Below are 13,271 nucleotides of genomic sequence, written 5' to 3'. Positions count from 1 at the left end.
GACTGTTTTTTATTATGAAAATATCAAACCGGAAAAAAACTGCTCTTGCCCAAGCTAGCGGAACACGGGCTTAATGGCTGAACGCTACCTGTCAACACTCAACACTTCGATGAAGCTATAGTTCCGCTGGTTTCATATCGTCTGCTTTTGTCAGGTATGGACTTCCATTCCCCCCCAGAGGGACAGCTGCTAGTGTTCCCCCAGTAAGGCAGCCCCGGTAGTCGGCTGGTGTTAGCAGTACTTTCGTGAGTTGGTAGTTAGCTGAAGCCTCAATGATTAAAGCGACGGAGGGCAAAGTTGCCCCATGTGGTGTTACTTATTAGCGCCGATCAGTTAAAACCTGATCACTTCTTGGATATTGGAACCTCTTAGAAGTGTTACATATGCCACGAGACGAGTATTTATTGCTTTCCCGAAAACAAACATGTTAGCTAATGTTCCCGCTATGCTTACTGTTAAAGCTAATAAGCGACAATTTATGCCTTCATGTTGGGCTTTGCAAGGCAAAAGTCAATTTACTCGCTGTGTTATGACTTAAATATATAATAACTGTCTACTTAATCAGATCGTAATATATGTCGTAACTTGTTGTCTTGTCTGTGGTTAGCGTGGATGATTAGCAGGGTAGGTTTAGTGAGACTTAGACAAGTTAAGAATGGGATTTCCAGTTATGGAATGTACTCAGGCACGACTTGAAATAGCTGAGGCTAAAGTCAGTGGATGGGATGTATTTTGACCGATTATAATTTTACTTGGATACTCCACCTTTTGCTCTTTGGGGCGTTAAAAACTACGTGCAGTGCGAGCAGATGGCTTTGACAGCATTAATCAGTCGCCCCCGCATATTGACTTTTATTTGTATCAGAGCATCAGCTGCGGCCTACTGATACCTGAAACGACCTCCTTTGTTTTATATCTCTCAATACTGACCGGCCATTGTGAAGGTTGGTTTTGTTTTCCTCTGCAGCAACCCAATAGCCTAATCACTCTTTAAATAGGCTACCTGCACAAAGTGGCCCATGTTTATGTCAGATGTCACTGGTTGCAGGTGCAAGTGCTGTCTCCAGTGTTATGGATCAACCATGAAGGCCCAACTGCAAGTTACTGGTAGGTTATTTTTATCACAAAATTAGAAAGATTGTAAATTAACAGAGATCACACAGCATCCTTGTGTAGAACCATGTGCACACATGATGCATCAGTACATTTCAAACTTTTTTTGCAATTCACTTATCTACACTGGGCTCAGTAAAGAGTGTCGCTTTAGTCTCTAATAAGGAAACAAGAGGGTGGAGCTGCTGTTTATCTTTTGGGTTTAGTATCCTGTTTGTTTTTCATAAATTCTCTCATTGAATGTTATCTTACCTTATAATATTTGACTGTTCTTTAACAATGTCTTTAGTATCCTGAAAAGGAAAGTACTGGAATTATCCTTGAAAGTGGAATAGTTGTAAAATAAGGGTTTTGCTTCTTACTGGCACAGTAATTTCTTTATTACCTACATTTAAACCTTTATAACCTACAGTTGGAGGAAATTTCCTGTGATGATTAGTAATAAATGAAACTGTGAGAATCTACAGTAACGTGGTGTTGATTTTCTCTTTTTAGTCATTTCTGCCAAGCTGAAGGAAAATAAAAAGAACTGGTTTGGCCCGAGTCCCTATGTCGAAGTCACTGTGGATGGACAGTCAAAGAGAACTGAGAAGTGCAACAACACTCATAGTCCGAAATGGAAGCAGGCTCTCACTGTGTACGTACAATTGTGTCATATAAGCTGTTATTTTTGCAAATTATTCCATATGTTGCTGTTATAGTATTGTTGTAGTAGTATTATCAATTTCATTAATAATGCCTCCATAGAACATTGTTTTTACACCTCTATTTTAGATGCAGGGTATACATTTCAGTTGTGCATTTGTTGTCTACATTTACTGCCAGTGATCTAAAACTAATGCGATCCAAAACATGGCAACTCATGTTCATTTTTATTTCTAACCATCTGAAATATTGATAATCAGTGCAATCCACCTCCTCCATAGCCTTAATAATAAAACTTGAAAGGACTGTGCTTTAAAAATGAACTTGAAATGAATGAAGTAGATTAATCACTTATTTAAATTTTTTTTTTGGAAATCATTGTCAAATAAACAGAAATGTAAAGTCCGCTGAAGTGAAATACGTGGCTTGGGTGATTGTTTTGGATCACGTTAGACTATACACAATGATCCATAATGATAATGGTCCAGGGACTCTTGTAGAATATTATAGAGCTTGTTTTGCTCCTGACAAACAAAACAAAACAAAAAAAATATCTGCTTGATGTTCGGTGAAGCTCCCAACAAAGTAAAACTGAGCTATAAATCTTTGTGGCGTAATTGAAGACAGTGATATCTTAAAGTCATAAATTTTACTGCCTGTTCATGCACCAGTGATGCCTTTGCTCTAATCTCTGGACTAAAATATATTCAGCCTGAGTCATATAAAACATCACATAGTCAATAAACCTTCAACCTGGCGGGTGACCCAACAAACGTGACTTTATGCTTCAGTCTACTATCAGCTTGGTCATATAATTCAAGATGGATATGATGGCAATGTACACTTTACTTAGATAGAAACATGGACGAACTAAAGTATTATTGATTAGGTGTCTGACATCAGTTTGTGTACATTGTCATTGTTATTGTCTTTGCTGTAAGCACACATGTCACCATGTCTTCTTCTCACTTCTGCAGAATTGTGACTCCAGTCAGCAAACTGATCTTCCGTGTCTGGAGCCATCAGACACTGAAAGCAGACATCTTGTTGGGAACGGCCACTCTGGAGATCAATAAGACCCTTAAGGACAATGACCTGAAATGTGAGTTTACTGGATTTTGTTTTTGTGGTTCTTGACACCCTGTCCTTCACCAACAAAGGGCATCCTCAGTCTATTTTCAAAATGGATTCATTTGACAAATGTTTTTCATTAACCTTAAATATGTAAGTTATATTTTTAGAATTGAGGTAGATTCCTATTGAAACTTAAAGGAGCAGTGTGTTTAATGGAAGTCATATCACTGTTGTGCATTAGGTTGCAGTGTTGAGTCATTTGGACGCCAGTATGTATGTATGTTTTTTTTGGGAGTTTAGCTGAGGAGTTTAGAGAGACTGTAAAAGGTTTCACTACGCTTTCTTGTGGTTAAATAGTGCCAACTTTTCCAAGGACATGATATAAAAGTGCTTCTCTTGTAAACTGCACCACTGTGTGGCTTCTCCCATCTTTGTTTTTGGAACACTTACTTGCTGCTTTCCCTGAAGAGATTGTCGAAAGACTGAGTCAGTACTTTGTCTTGTACAAAGTTGCATCGCTCAACTAAACAGGCTGTTAATGGTCAATAACTTTCTGACTTTGTAAGTTAGACCAGCAGCTTTTTTACAGAATTGTCTTTGAGAAGACAAGACTTTTGTTTTGCCTCATTTTGCTGGTTGTTGTCGATTATGTTTTACACGAAACAGAAGTATTTAATTGTACCTTTTATCATGCTATCAAAACAAAATCCCTCCTCAGGCTTTGTTTTTTTCTATGGTGTTGAGTTGTTTCTCTTATAATCTCACTTGCAGCCTTCATTTTGATTGTGTCTTCCTGCTGTATCTGGTATTTGGCAAATGCTGTGTGCTCTGTAAACACATTATACAGGTGTTTATCTCCCTTTGTTTGATTAAGACTTTGTTAGCTTTGCAGTCAACATTCATTCCACTTACTTGGAGAATTTTTCAGGAAACACCTCATCTCGTGTAAAAAGCTCCTTCCAGATCTGGTCAGCACACACAACATGTGACACAGAGTGTTATAGTTGATTTAAAACACCAAAGCTCGCTCTTTACCACCATGATCCGTGCTGCGCTCGGTGTGACTGAAATGCTTTAAGCTGACAGAGTATCTGACCCTGCCATCTTTGATCTCTCCACACTCACGAGCAAAGATGAAAACATTCACAGAATTAGCAGCAATTTGTCCATTTTAATCTTTTTACTGGGGAATACAGGACTTCATACACGCTGTTCCACTCTCTCGGTGTAATCTTGTCTGCTTTCATTCTTACTTGCTGAGGCAAAATGAAAATACAAAATATTTTGTTGCTCAGAATGTGTCCTTGTGTTTTCTCGTCGTGATTGCCTCTCATGTCTGGGGAGTCTGAAGCATCTGTTTCATGCTCTGTTCTGTCCCAGTGTGCGAGGTGGTGCAGACACTGCAGCTGTGCTCTGACAGAGACGCCCGGGACGTCGTGGGGGACTTGTCTGTTTGTTTGGATGGCATGCAGGTCGACCCAGAAACCTTTGCATCTGCGGAGAGGGAACAAGGTGACAGGCTGCACACACACATGAACCCATTAAACCACAGCGGTGCAGGAAGACTGTAGTTGCACCCAAGTCAGTCTTCAACTCCCCTGAATAACATGGCTGTGCATCTTCACTGGTCTCACGGTTCGATTCCATTACCTTATCAACAATTTGATTCGATTCCATGATGCATTGCGATGCCTATGTGTTACAGCCCCATTTTCCTTCATTGCTGCACATGGCTGCTTTTCTTTATAATGAATACTAACAGTCAGATGAATATGAATTCTTTTTAATTTAGAAAATGACAAGCTACAGTCTACAAATGACAATCTATTGCATATACTGTCCACCAGAGAGCAGTAGAAATGTTTTTTTAACAGCTAATAGTGTCTGTCTGAAAACCCTTGGGCTTAACTTTAAGGCCACATTTTAAAGAAATACTCAAAATTCAGATCTTTGGCTTAAAGTGCACAGATTTCCTTACAGTCCCCTTATTCTCAAAAGTCTACACTTAAAAATAGTAACACCGTTTACTCTGCTTTGTTACTACTCAGTAAATGTGCTGTAAGGACCGTTTTCTTCTCGTCAGGCCATTGTTGTAATTTCCACATTCAAACCACATGTTTAATTTAATCATCTTTGGTTTCCTGTATAATTTCAGCTGCTCTTCCAAATGGAAATTCAAGGCAAAATGGAGACACTGGCAACAGGTCTGGTAAACCTTTATTTTAGTGTGAAAACATTTCTTGAAAAATCTGCCTTTTATACAAGAAAAGTTTATTTTGATGGCATTCTGAGTTATCACTTTGCACCCGTAGGTCGAGCAGAGACACTTCTCCCTCCAGTGATTCAGAGGAGTGGGTCATCGTTCCCAGCCAAGCGGTCAACGGCACCGCCTCTCCCTCCCGGTCACCAGGCGGTTCCTCCACCTCCCGCCCCCCCAGACCTGCCAGACCCCCTCCTCCGATGCCACGCAGACCTGCAGCCTCTCCAAGTAGGAAAGATTCCAGCACATCAAACACCTCATAGTAGAACTGTGGCTAACGCGTTGTTTGAAGTAGTGGTGAAACCACATCACAATCTGGTGTTGTTTTGCTTTGGATGAGTAATTTAAATTCTTTGAAATGTTTTTTTTTTTCATTGTCTTGAACAGTATAGTGAGATCCTATTCATTTTCCTTCATCCCCCCTCTCCACTTTATTTTACATTCTCTTCTCCTTTGTCTCTCGTCAGCCTCTACCAGTAGCTCTTCCCCCAGCGAGTTGAGCGAAGGGCCCGTTACCGATGGCTCCTCTCTGGCGTCGGCTAGCGGCTGTTCAGATCAGCAGGATGAATCGGGTGCAGCAGCGGCGGCGGCGGCCGCAACGGCAGCAAGTTCTACACAGACAGCGACTGGGCCCAAACCCGGGAGCGCGGCCCCTGCAGCACCAGCTGCTGCAAACCCCAGGATCACTCCCATGAACAACTGTCCCTTACCACCAGGGTAACAAGTGTTGTGTTCTACACGTGTTAACCGTGTTTATTACATCTCTGCAAATAATGTGTGTTTTTTTTTAAGAAATGTCAGTATCGGTCTGTTTGGGTCATTGCAGCTGGGAGCAGAGGGTGGACCAGAACGGACGGGTGTACTTCGTGGACCACATTGAAAAAAGGACAACTTGGGACAGACCGGAGCCTCTCCCCACTGGGTACCTAAACACACTATATATCTTCAACACTTTGCCATGTTGCATTATTTTATTGACTAGTTGAGGCAAAATGTTTAACCACTTATGTCTGTGTAACAATTTGATTACAAATAAGTCAGAATTGTTTTCAGTCTTTAGCTGTCGGTGAGTGTTTGGTGAAGCATCCATAAGAATCTGCACCGTCAGTTCAGCACTAATTTTGTTATGTCCTTTATTTCGGCAGGTGGGAGCGCAGGGTGGATCCAATGAATCGGGTTTATTATGTTGACCACATAACCCGAACTACCACGTGGCAGCGCCCCACACAGGAGTCGGTGCGCAACTATGAGGAGTGGCAGCACCAGCGCAGCCAACTCCAGGGAGCCATGCAGCAGTTCAACCAGCGGTTCATTTATGGGGTGAGGGCAGGCAGGTCCTGAGCTGCTGGACTCAGTGACTTGTAGTTTTACAGCTATTGAGATCTCTGTGATCCATGGCTAGCGTGTTCTATGGTGCATAAACTGAATGACTGAAGAAAGTCTTTACACCAAGTGAGAAAAGCTGCAGACTTTCACTGTGTTTCATTATAATTGTTACATTGCTGCAGTCTTCTGTTCAAAGCAGCTTATTGAGAAAAGACGTTTTGTTATTTTAGATTTAACTTGTGTTCTTTTTTGACATTCAGACTCAGCCTCAAGATCAGTTAGCAGCTACAGCCAACAAAGAGTTTGACCCGCTCGGACCTTTGCCGCACGGTTGGGGTAAATATCACAGAATGTTCAGCAGCTATTTTTTTCTGCTGTGTTGACTGAAATGTTTCTGGATGAGACGCATCGCAGCAAATGACCACTGACTTCTGTTCGATCCGTAACAGAGAAAAGAACAGACACAAATGGCAGAGTATATTTCGTACATCACCCGACTCGGACGACTCAGTGGGAGGACCCCAGGACTCAGGGGTGAGTGTGTTCTGGCTTGTATGTGCACGTAATAAATAAGGTTGATCCTCTGTGATGTGACATTAAGGTCAGAAGGAAATATCGGATTCTATTTGTTTTTGAGTATTTGTTGTACAGGAGCAACAGGCCTCACAAAATCTTCCTTTGCATTCAGACATTGTAGTGGAATCAGATTACTGCTGGTGCAGGCTGTTAGATTGTCTATGGTGTGATTCACTTGTTCTATAATTCAGATATTGTCTGACATTTATTTTTAAATCTTTCTGAGTGTTCATTTGATATTTGGAGTAATGAGAGGTTATTGAATTAAATAGAATGATCTTTTTTGTGCTTTTCTTTCTTACTTTTTAGAGCTTTGGAGATCATGAGATGATATAAATTAGTTGTGTGCATCGGTTTCTTTCTGTTTCTGTATTGATGTCCATACTTGTTTTTCCCCCCCTCAGGCTGCTGAATGACAAGCCTCTGCCGGAGGGTTGGGAGATGAGGTTCACTGTGGATGGCATTCCCTACTTTGTGGACCACAACAGGCGAACCACCACCTACATTGACCCTCGCACAGGGAAATCCTCTCTGTGAGTTGTTCTTCAAATGTTTAAACGAAATCAATCTGAGAAAGAGTAAGAGAGCAGCAAAATTTGTGAAGCTGATCTTTCTGGTGCAGCTGTACTAGGAGCACGAGTTTAAAACACACTCATTTTCTTGGAATACACAACACTGGTCATAAAAAAACAATTGTTAATTAGATGAATAAAAAATATGAAAAATGTTGCTCATGCTGACTTCACTGCAATTAAAAGGATTTTTATTAAGAGATCCTGGTGTTGCTCACTCATTGTAAAATTATACATAGTGATCACCATTTAAATATAATTCCCTTGTATATATTATCTTAGTAGCCTGTGCACCATTTCATAGTATTTTGTGTTACTGTGCTGCTTATTAATCCTTTCTACCACATTACCTTTTCTTAATTAAGGGTTCATTGTATATAAATATTAGTTGTATTTTCTCTCTCCAGTGAAAATGGACCACAGATAACCTACGTCAGGGACTTCAAAGCCAAAGTGCAATACTTCAGGTTCTGGTGTCAGGTACCTGCTCCTCATACTATATTGTACTTATTATGAATTGTAATAGGTTATGTTAATTCTCATGTAATAAAGTTTGTTTTTTTAGGAGAATCAGAGCATTTACTTCTGTTTTTGTTGCCTCTTAGCAATTGTCGATGCCTCAGCACATAAAAATTACTGTCTCAAGGAAAACCTTGTTTGAAGAGTCATTTCAGCAGGTAATCATCTGAGCATATCACATTTCATTGGTCTGTTTCTGTGTCTGCTGCAGAGTGACTAATATGACTGATTTAATTCCTTGTTTGCATACGAAGATCATGAGTTTTCACCCTCAAGACCTGAGGCGGAGGCTGTGGATTATTTTCCCTGGAGAGGAGGGCTTGGACTATGGAGGCGTGGCTAGGTAATCTCAAATATTTCTTTTTGTGTGTGTATGTGCGTGCTTTTGTTACATTGTGTGACTTTCTAGGTGTGTGTTGTTCTTGTGCTGAGTCTTTCGAATCCACCCATGCCTCATAAAGCACAAATGCTTCAATAAGTACAGTAGAACATGTCCTGAGTATTTAAATGAAATCCTGTTCACCCAGATTTTTTTGAACTGGGTCATTCATTCATCCGTTACGAATACTGTTTCTTGATTCTTTTTGTCGTCTTGTGTTTACTCTTTCAGGGAATGGTTTTTCCTGCTTTCGCACGAAGTACTGAACCCCATGTACTGTTTGTTCGAGTACGCTGGCAAGGACAACTACTGCCTTCAGATCAACCCCGCCTCGTACATCAACCCTGATCACCTCAAATACTTCAAGTTCATCGGGCGCTTCATCGCCATGGTACAGCGCCATCGCATCTTTTGATTATTGAGGCTCCCAGATGAAAATCACATTTCAAAATCACTGTTAAAAAATAAGACAATGCATTCTTGGGTTAAAAGTTTTGCTGTTTCTTCTCGTATCTCTGAAGCATAATATTTGTTTCTGAAGTATTTGTTTCCATGACAACTCTGTATCATTCCTCTCCAGGCCTTGTTCCATGGGAAATTCATTGACACGGGCTTCTCGCTGCCTTTCTACAAGCGAATCCTGAACAAACCCCTCGCTCTCAAAGATCTGGAGTCCATAGATCCTGAATTCTACAATTCGCTGATTTGGATCAAGTAGGTCAAGGGAGTTGTAGCTTTATGCATGATGGGTGTTTTAAAGCAACAGACTTATTCAGCATTCTCAATGTGCTTTACACTGTTATGATCCAATTGTGTAGACTTAAATATCTATCCGTCTAAATACTTTCATGATCCAGTGTTCACGTTTTCTTGGTATCGCCTGTAAACTAGTTTTATGGTATCCAAAATGACACGATTATTCTACAATTATTCATCATCTTTGTGAATTAAACCATCATCTCTGATATTGATTGTCTCTTTTCTTCTAGGGATAATAATCTGGAGGAGTGTGGTCTGGAGATGTTCTTCTCGGTCGATAAGGAGATCCTTGGGGAGGTCACCACTCACGAGCTGAAACCAGGTGGCGAGAACATCCAAGTGACTGAAGAAAACAAGGAGGAATATATCAGGTATTCATATGTTTTCCCTTTTGATGCCATTTACAGTCAGGATTTATAGTCCTATCAGAATAATAGTAATAATATTAGGGTAATGACTAAGACACATATGAACTGTTTGAATTGCACATATAAATCAATGTGGTGATGTTTAAATTTTGCTTTTGGAATTCAGTCTGGTAATTTCATGTTATTGTTCATTCATTACCTCCTATTTATTTATTTTGACTTGGCGTTATTCACTGTATCCATTTGTATTTAATTGTCCCTGTAGGTTGGTGGCGGAGTGGAGGCTATCCAGAGGTGTGGAGGAACAGACCCAGGCGTTCTTCGAGGGCTTCAATGAAGTTCTTCCTCAGCAATACCTTCAATACTTTGATGCAAAGGAGTTAGAGGTGCTCAGCTCTTTAAAGCTATTCTGTACAGTCTGTGTACATATCTTAGGTGTTCTTGGTTATTTTATACGTTGGTTTTTGCAGGGAAGCGATGGTGTTGTTGATAAAACTTAAATGAATCTTTGGGATTGCGAGCGGAAAACATGCATCTTTCTTGTCTGCAGGTGATGCTGTGTGGAATGCAGGAGATCGATTTGGTGGACTGGCAAAGAAACACAATCTATAGACATTATGCCAGAAGTAGCAAGCAAATTCTTTGGTTCTGGCAGGTTTGTACATTTTATTATTGTTTATTTATTACAATTTCAAGGCTTCAGATGCTGCTGAAACAGCATCCACAGCTGTCATGATGGATGTAATGAGAAATAGTGATGCGATAACAGATTTTTAGTCTGATTTGTTATACCTCTATTGATGGAAATTGATCTGCTGGCAGTTTGTGAAGGAGATGGACAACGAGAAGAGGATGAGGCTGCTGCAGTTTGTCACGGGAACTTGTCGTCTCCCCGTGGGAGGCTTCGCCGACCTGATGGGTACGTCAGCAGGACACACACACCAACGCTTCAGGAATTCATTACATCTTGTTAGATTTGAAAATTCAAATTATGGTCTTTTTTAATCAATACAGGAAGCAATGGTCCGCAGAAGTTTTGCATTGAGAAAGTGGGCAAAGAAAACTGGCTTCCACGAAGCCACACATGGTAACGCCAGTTTTTTTACTTTCTGTCATCCTTTTGATTCTCACATATTTGACTTGATGGCTCCTCCAAACAATCAGAGGATTAAACTTTCAAGACCAAACCCTCTGAGTCATTCCTGTTTCGAGGGCTAAAAGCATTCCTTTATTCTCATTATGCAATACGGTATGAAAAGTTGCAATAGCACAATTCAGTGCTGATTTGCAGTTATTTAATCACCAAATTCCTGAAGAGCAGAAGCATCAAACAGGCCAGATCCAGCATGCAGGAGAATTTTTTAAAATGTAAAAGTTACTGTACTAAAAGCTTCAGAAGTGCTGTGTTTTGAGAAGTAGGAAGCTTTTGAACACTTCAGCTGTGACTGGTAGGAGTTCAGATTATTTTCTGGAGGAAATATGAAGTTCTTCATGACAGATTTTGTAGAAAGTGTGTGAAATTTGAAAATGTTAAAGATGTAGTTTTGTTGTATTTGCATTAACACTAAAGAAACTGAATTTGATTCGGCACACCTGCTGTAGAGCTTCCAGTATCATAGAACAGAGCTGCAGCTGTAAATAACTTCAGAGTGATTCGGGGTCTTATAATCTTCATGGGAGGACTTTACAACTAGCTTCTTGTCTTGGTGTTTTAGAGCTGTAGTGTCTTTGGAGATGCATTGTTCAAAAACCTTTGCCGACTCTGATCTTCTCCTTAATTCTCCATTCAGCTTTAATCGTCTGGACCTTCCTCCTTATAAGAGTTACGAGCAACTGAAGGAGAAACTCATTTTCGCCATAGAGGAGACGGAAGGCTTTGGACAGGAGTAATCCCAGAGGAGGGGCCCCTGCAAGCTGGGACAAAACAGCGGTTGGATGGAGGAGCCATATATCCATTTCAGCCAAAAGCACCTTTAACAAGATTCCCCCCCCCCCTTTGCAGCCGAGCGGCTGCTCACACTCCGGTAGATGGACTCACGACTTGTTGTCTCTCACAGTTGCATTCACACAAACCAACCACAGAGGTATGACGATCCGCTCACCGTCTCGCTCGTATGACCGATTCCTCCCTTATCTGCTTGACTTCACTTCGCCCCCGTGAGCCTTTCCCAGCTCGTCATGTCCGCACTCGCCGTTTGTTGCGCAAGTACAGTTTCAACACGCACATTTGCAGATCTGTGCAAAATAGTACCTTCTGAACAGACACCTTGTCAGGTTTATGCAGTAGAATGAATGAATTCAGTGGAGAAACCATTTCTGTGCATTTAAACCTACATTTATGAAGCGTTTCGTCTGGACGTCAGATATTCGCACATGTTTATTTTGGGTCTTTCCGACTACTTAATGTCTTTATTTTAAGGGTGAATGAATGGAAACTTGTTTTTTCCAATAATTGACGGACTTGACGTGACTCCTGTAGCTCATTTGCAGTTATTCTATTAATTTTGATGAGCATAACCACATTGCTTTCTCGACTGAATGAGTTAAAAAGTGGAGGGAGTTTGCACATGCTCGTGCCAGCATGAAGATGGGCGTGATTGTTCTACAGAGAAGCTGTATTTTTATGTGCAATAGTTTTGTAACAAAAAAAAAACCTTTTTCGCCAATTCTAGAGCCAAACTGATTCGTTTGATCGTTTTTATAACACTTTGGTAAGATTTCGCGTTTACTGTTTCTTTAAATCCTAACATTGAGTCGAGAATACTTGCATTCTTTCATATAGATTTGATGAAACGGCTTTTGTTGTGAATTGATTTGACGAGGTTTGCCTTCCCATCACAGTTTTTTGTGCATTTCATTAGCGTATTTGTACACTCACTTCATTTGTCAGTTGGGGAGACTGAAACTGTGAATGCTTTGCTTCATACTTGCTAGCTGTTACTGATGACGTGGGGAGCATCGGGGTGTAACGGTATACCGGGGAAAGCGGCGACTTGTTTCGGGGATGAAATGTTCCCACCGAATGGTAGTCAGTTTTCCTTTTAGACGTTCAGAGTATTATTTTTACGGTAGCTCAGAGAGCTGGAAAGAAGAGCTCCTCATCGGCTTGAAAACACACCGCCTTTTTGTAAACATGATGGAAACAGATTTGTTTCTCTTCGCTGTGTGGAGCTCTGTGAACCACCGTATCTCCTCGATGATCAATGAAGATATTGATTCCTAAGACAAATGCAGTGGATGTAAATATATTTGAAAAGTTTTAAACAATGTGTTTAGTATCTCTGTGCATATAAATCATTCACGCGGTTGGACCCGTTTGAACAGCAGACAAGACGAGAACTAGGGTTTAAAGGTAAATTAAAAATAGAAAAGGTAAGAGGCCCTAGTTCTATAGGGTGTAAAGTTCTCAGATTTATACAGTAACAGTGTATTTCATGTCTTTGTCCAAAAACGCCTCTTTATTTTTAGTAGAGTGTCACTATAACAAAATAACTTTAGCACAGCCAAAGGAGCAATCACTTTTTAAGTTTCTCTAAATCACTACGCTATTAACATAGTTTCTTTCTCATTTTGCTCACTACCGTGTAAAGAAATCTGGCTGACTTTGCTTCAAGATCATGTTTAGGAAGCCCCTTACTAGTCTGATCACTTCAGATTTCAGGATTTTCTTCAAAATTATA

The 13,271-nt window shown here is 40.5% G+C and overlaps 1 protein-coding gene across 2 annotated transcripts; it reads left to right on the top strand.

Annotated features, from left to right (window-relative positions):
* The first annotated feature begins 37 nt into the window (after positions 1–37).
* On the top strand, positions 38–12,699 carry itcha (itchy E3 ubiquitin protein ligase a). 2 transcript variants are annotated; one of them, XM_030091977.1, is made up of 24 exons: positions 38–154; positions 1,049–1,107; positions 1,609–1,750; positions 2,736–2,860; positions 4,213–4,344; positions 4,988–5,036; positions 5,145–5,320; positions 5,560–5,809; positions 5,919–6,014; positions 6,238–6,412; positions 6,685–6,754; positions 6,868–6,952; positions 7,399–7,527; positions 7,974–8,046; positions 8,172–8,243; positions 8,340–8,428; positions 8,696–8,855; positions 9,045–9,178; positions 9,454–9,594; positions 9,857–9,977; positions 10,142–10,246; positions 10,414–10,510; positions 10,606–10,678; positions 11,382–12,699. In XM_030091977.1, the coding sequence occupies exons 2-24, from the start codon at positions 1,083–1,085 to the stop codon at positions 11,479–11,481; spliced, it is 2,619 nt and encodes an 872-aa protein (XP_029947837.1). In that variant the 5' UTR covers positions 38–154; positions 1,049–1,082; the 3' UTR covers positions 11,482–12,699. The 2 variants fall into 2 exon arrangements, with proteins under 2 accessions (XP_029947837.1, XP_029947835.1); XM_030091975.1 differs by having other exon boundaries at positions 6,679–6,754.
* The last annotated feature ends 572 nt before the right edge of the window (positions 12,700–13,271 follow it).

Source organism: Salarias fasciatus, chromosome 5 (assembly GCF_902148845.1).
Source record: "Salarias fasciatus chromosome 5, fSalaFa1.1, whole genome shotgun sequence".
Classification (NCBI taxonomy): domain Eukaryota; kingdom Metazoa; phylum Chordata; class Actinopteri; order Blenniiformes; family Blenniidae; genus Salarias; species Salarias fasciatus.
The sequence above is the reverse complement of the archived record's forward strand: the minus strand, read 5'-3'. Positions and strand labels throughout refer to the sequence as shown.

Bases quoted from the DNA above. Each gene is read 5' to 3' on its own strand.
- itcha (XM_030091975.1), top strand. From the start codon at position 1,083: ATGAAGGCCCAACTGCAAGTTACTG. The intron at 7,528-7,973 runs GTGAGTTGTTCT...TTCTCTCTCCAG, and splicing joins CGCACAGGGAAATCCTCTCT to TGAAAATGGACCACAGATAA. The intron at 8,047-8,171 runs GTACCTGCTCCT...GTTGCCTCTTAG, and splicing joins ACTTCAGGTTCTGGTGTCAG to CAATTGTCGATGCCTCAGCA.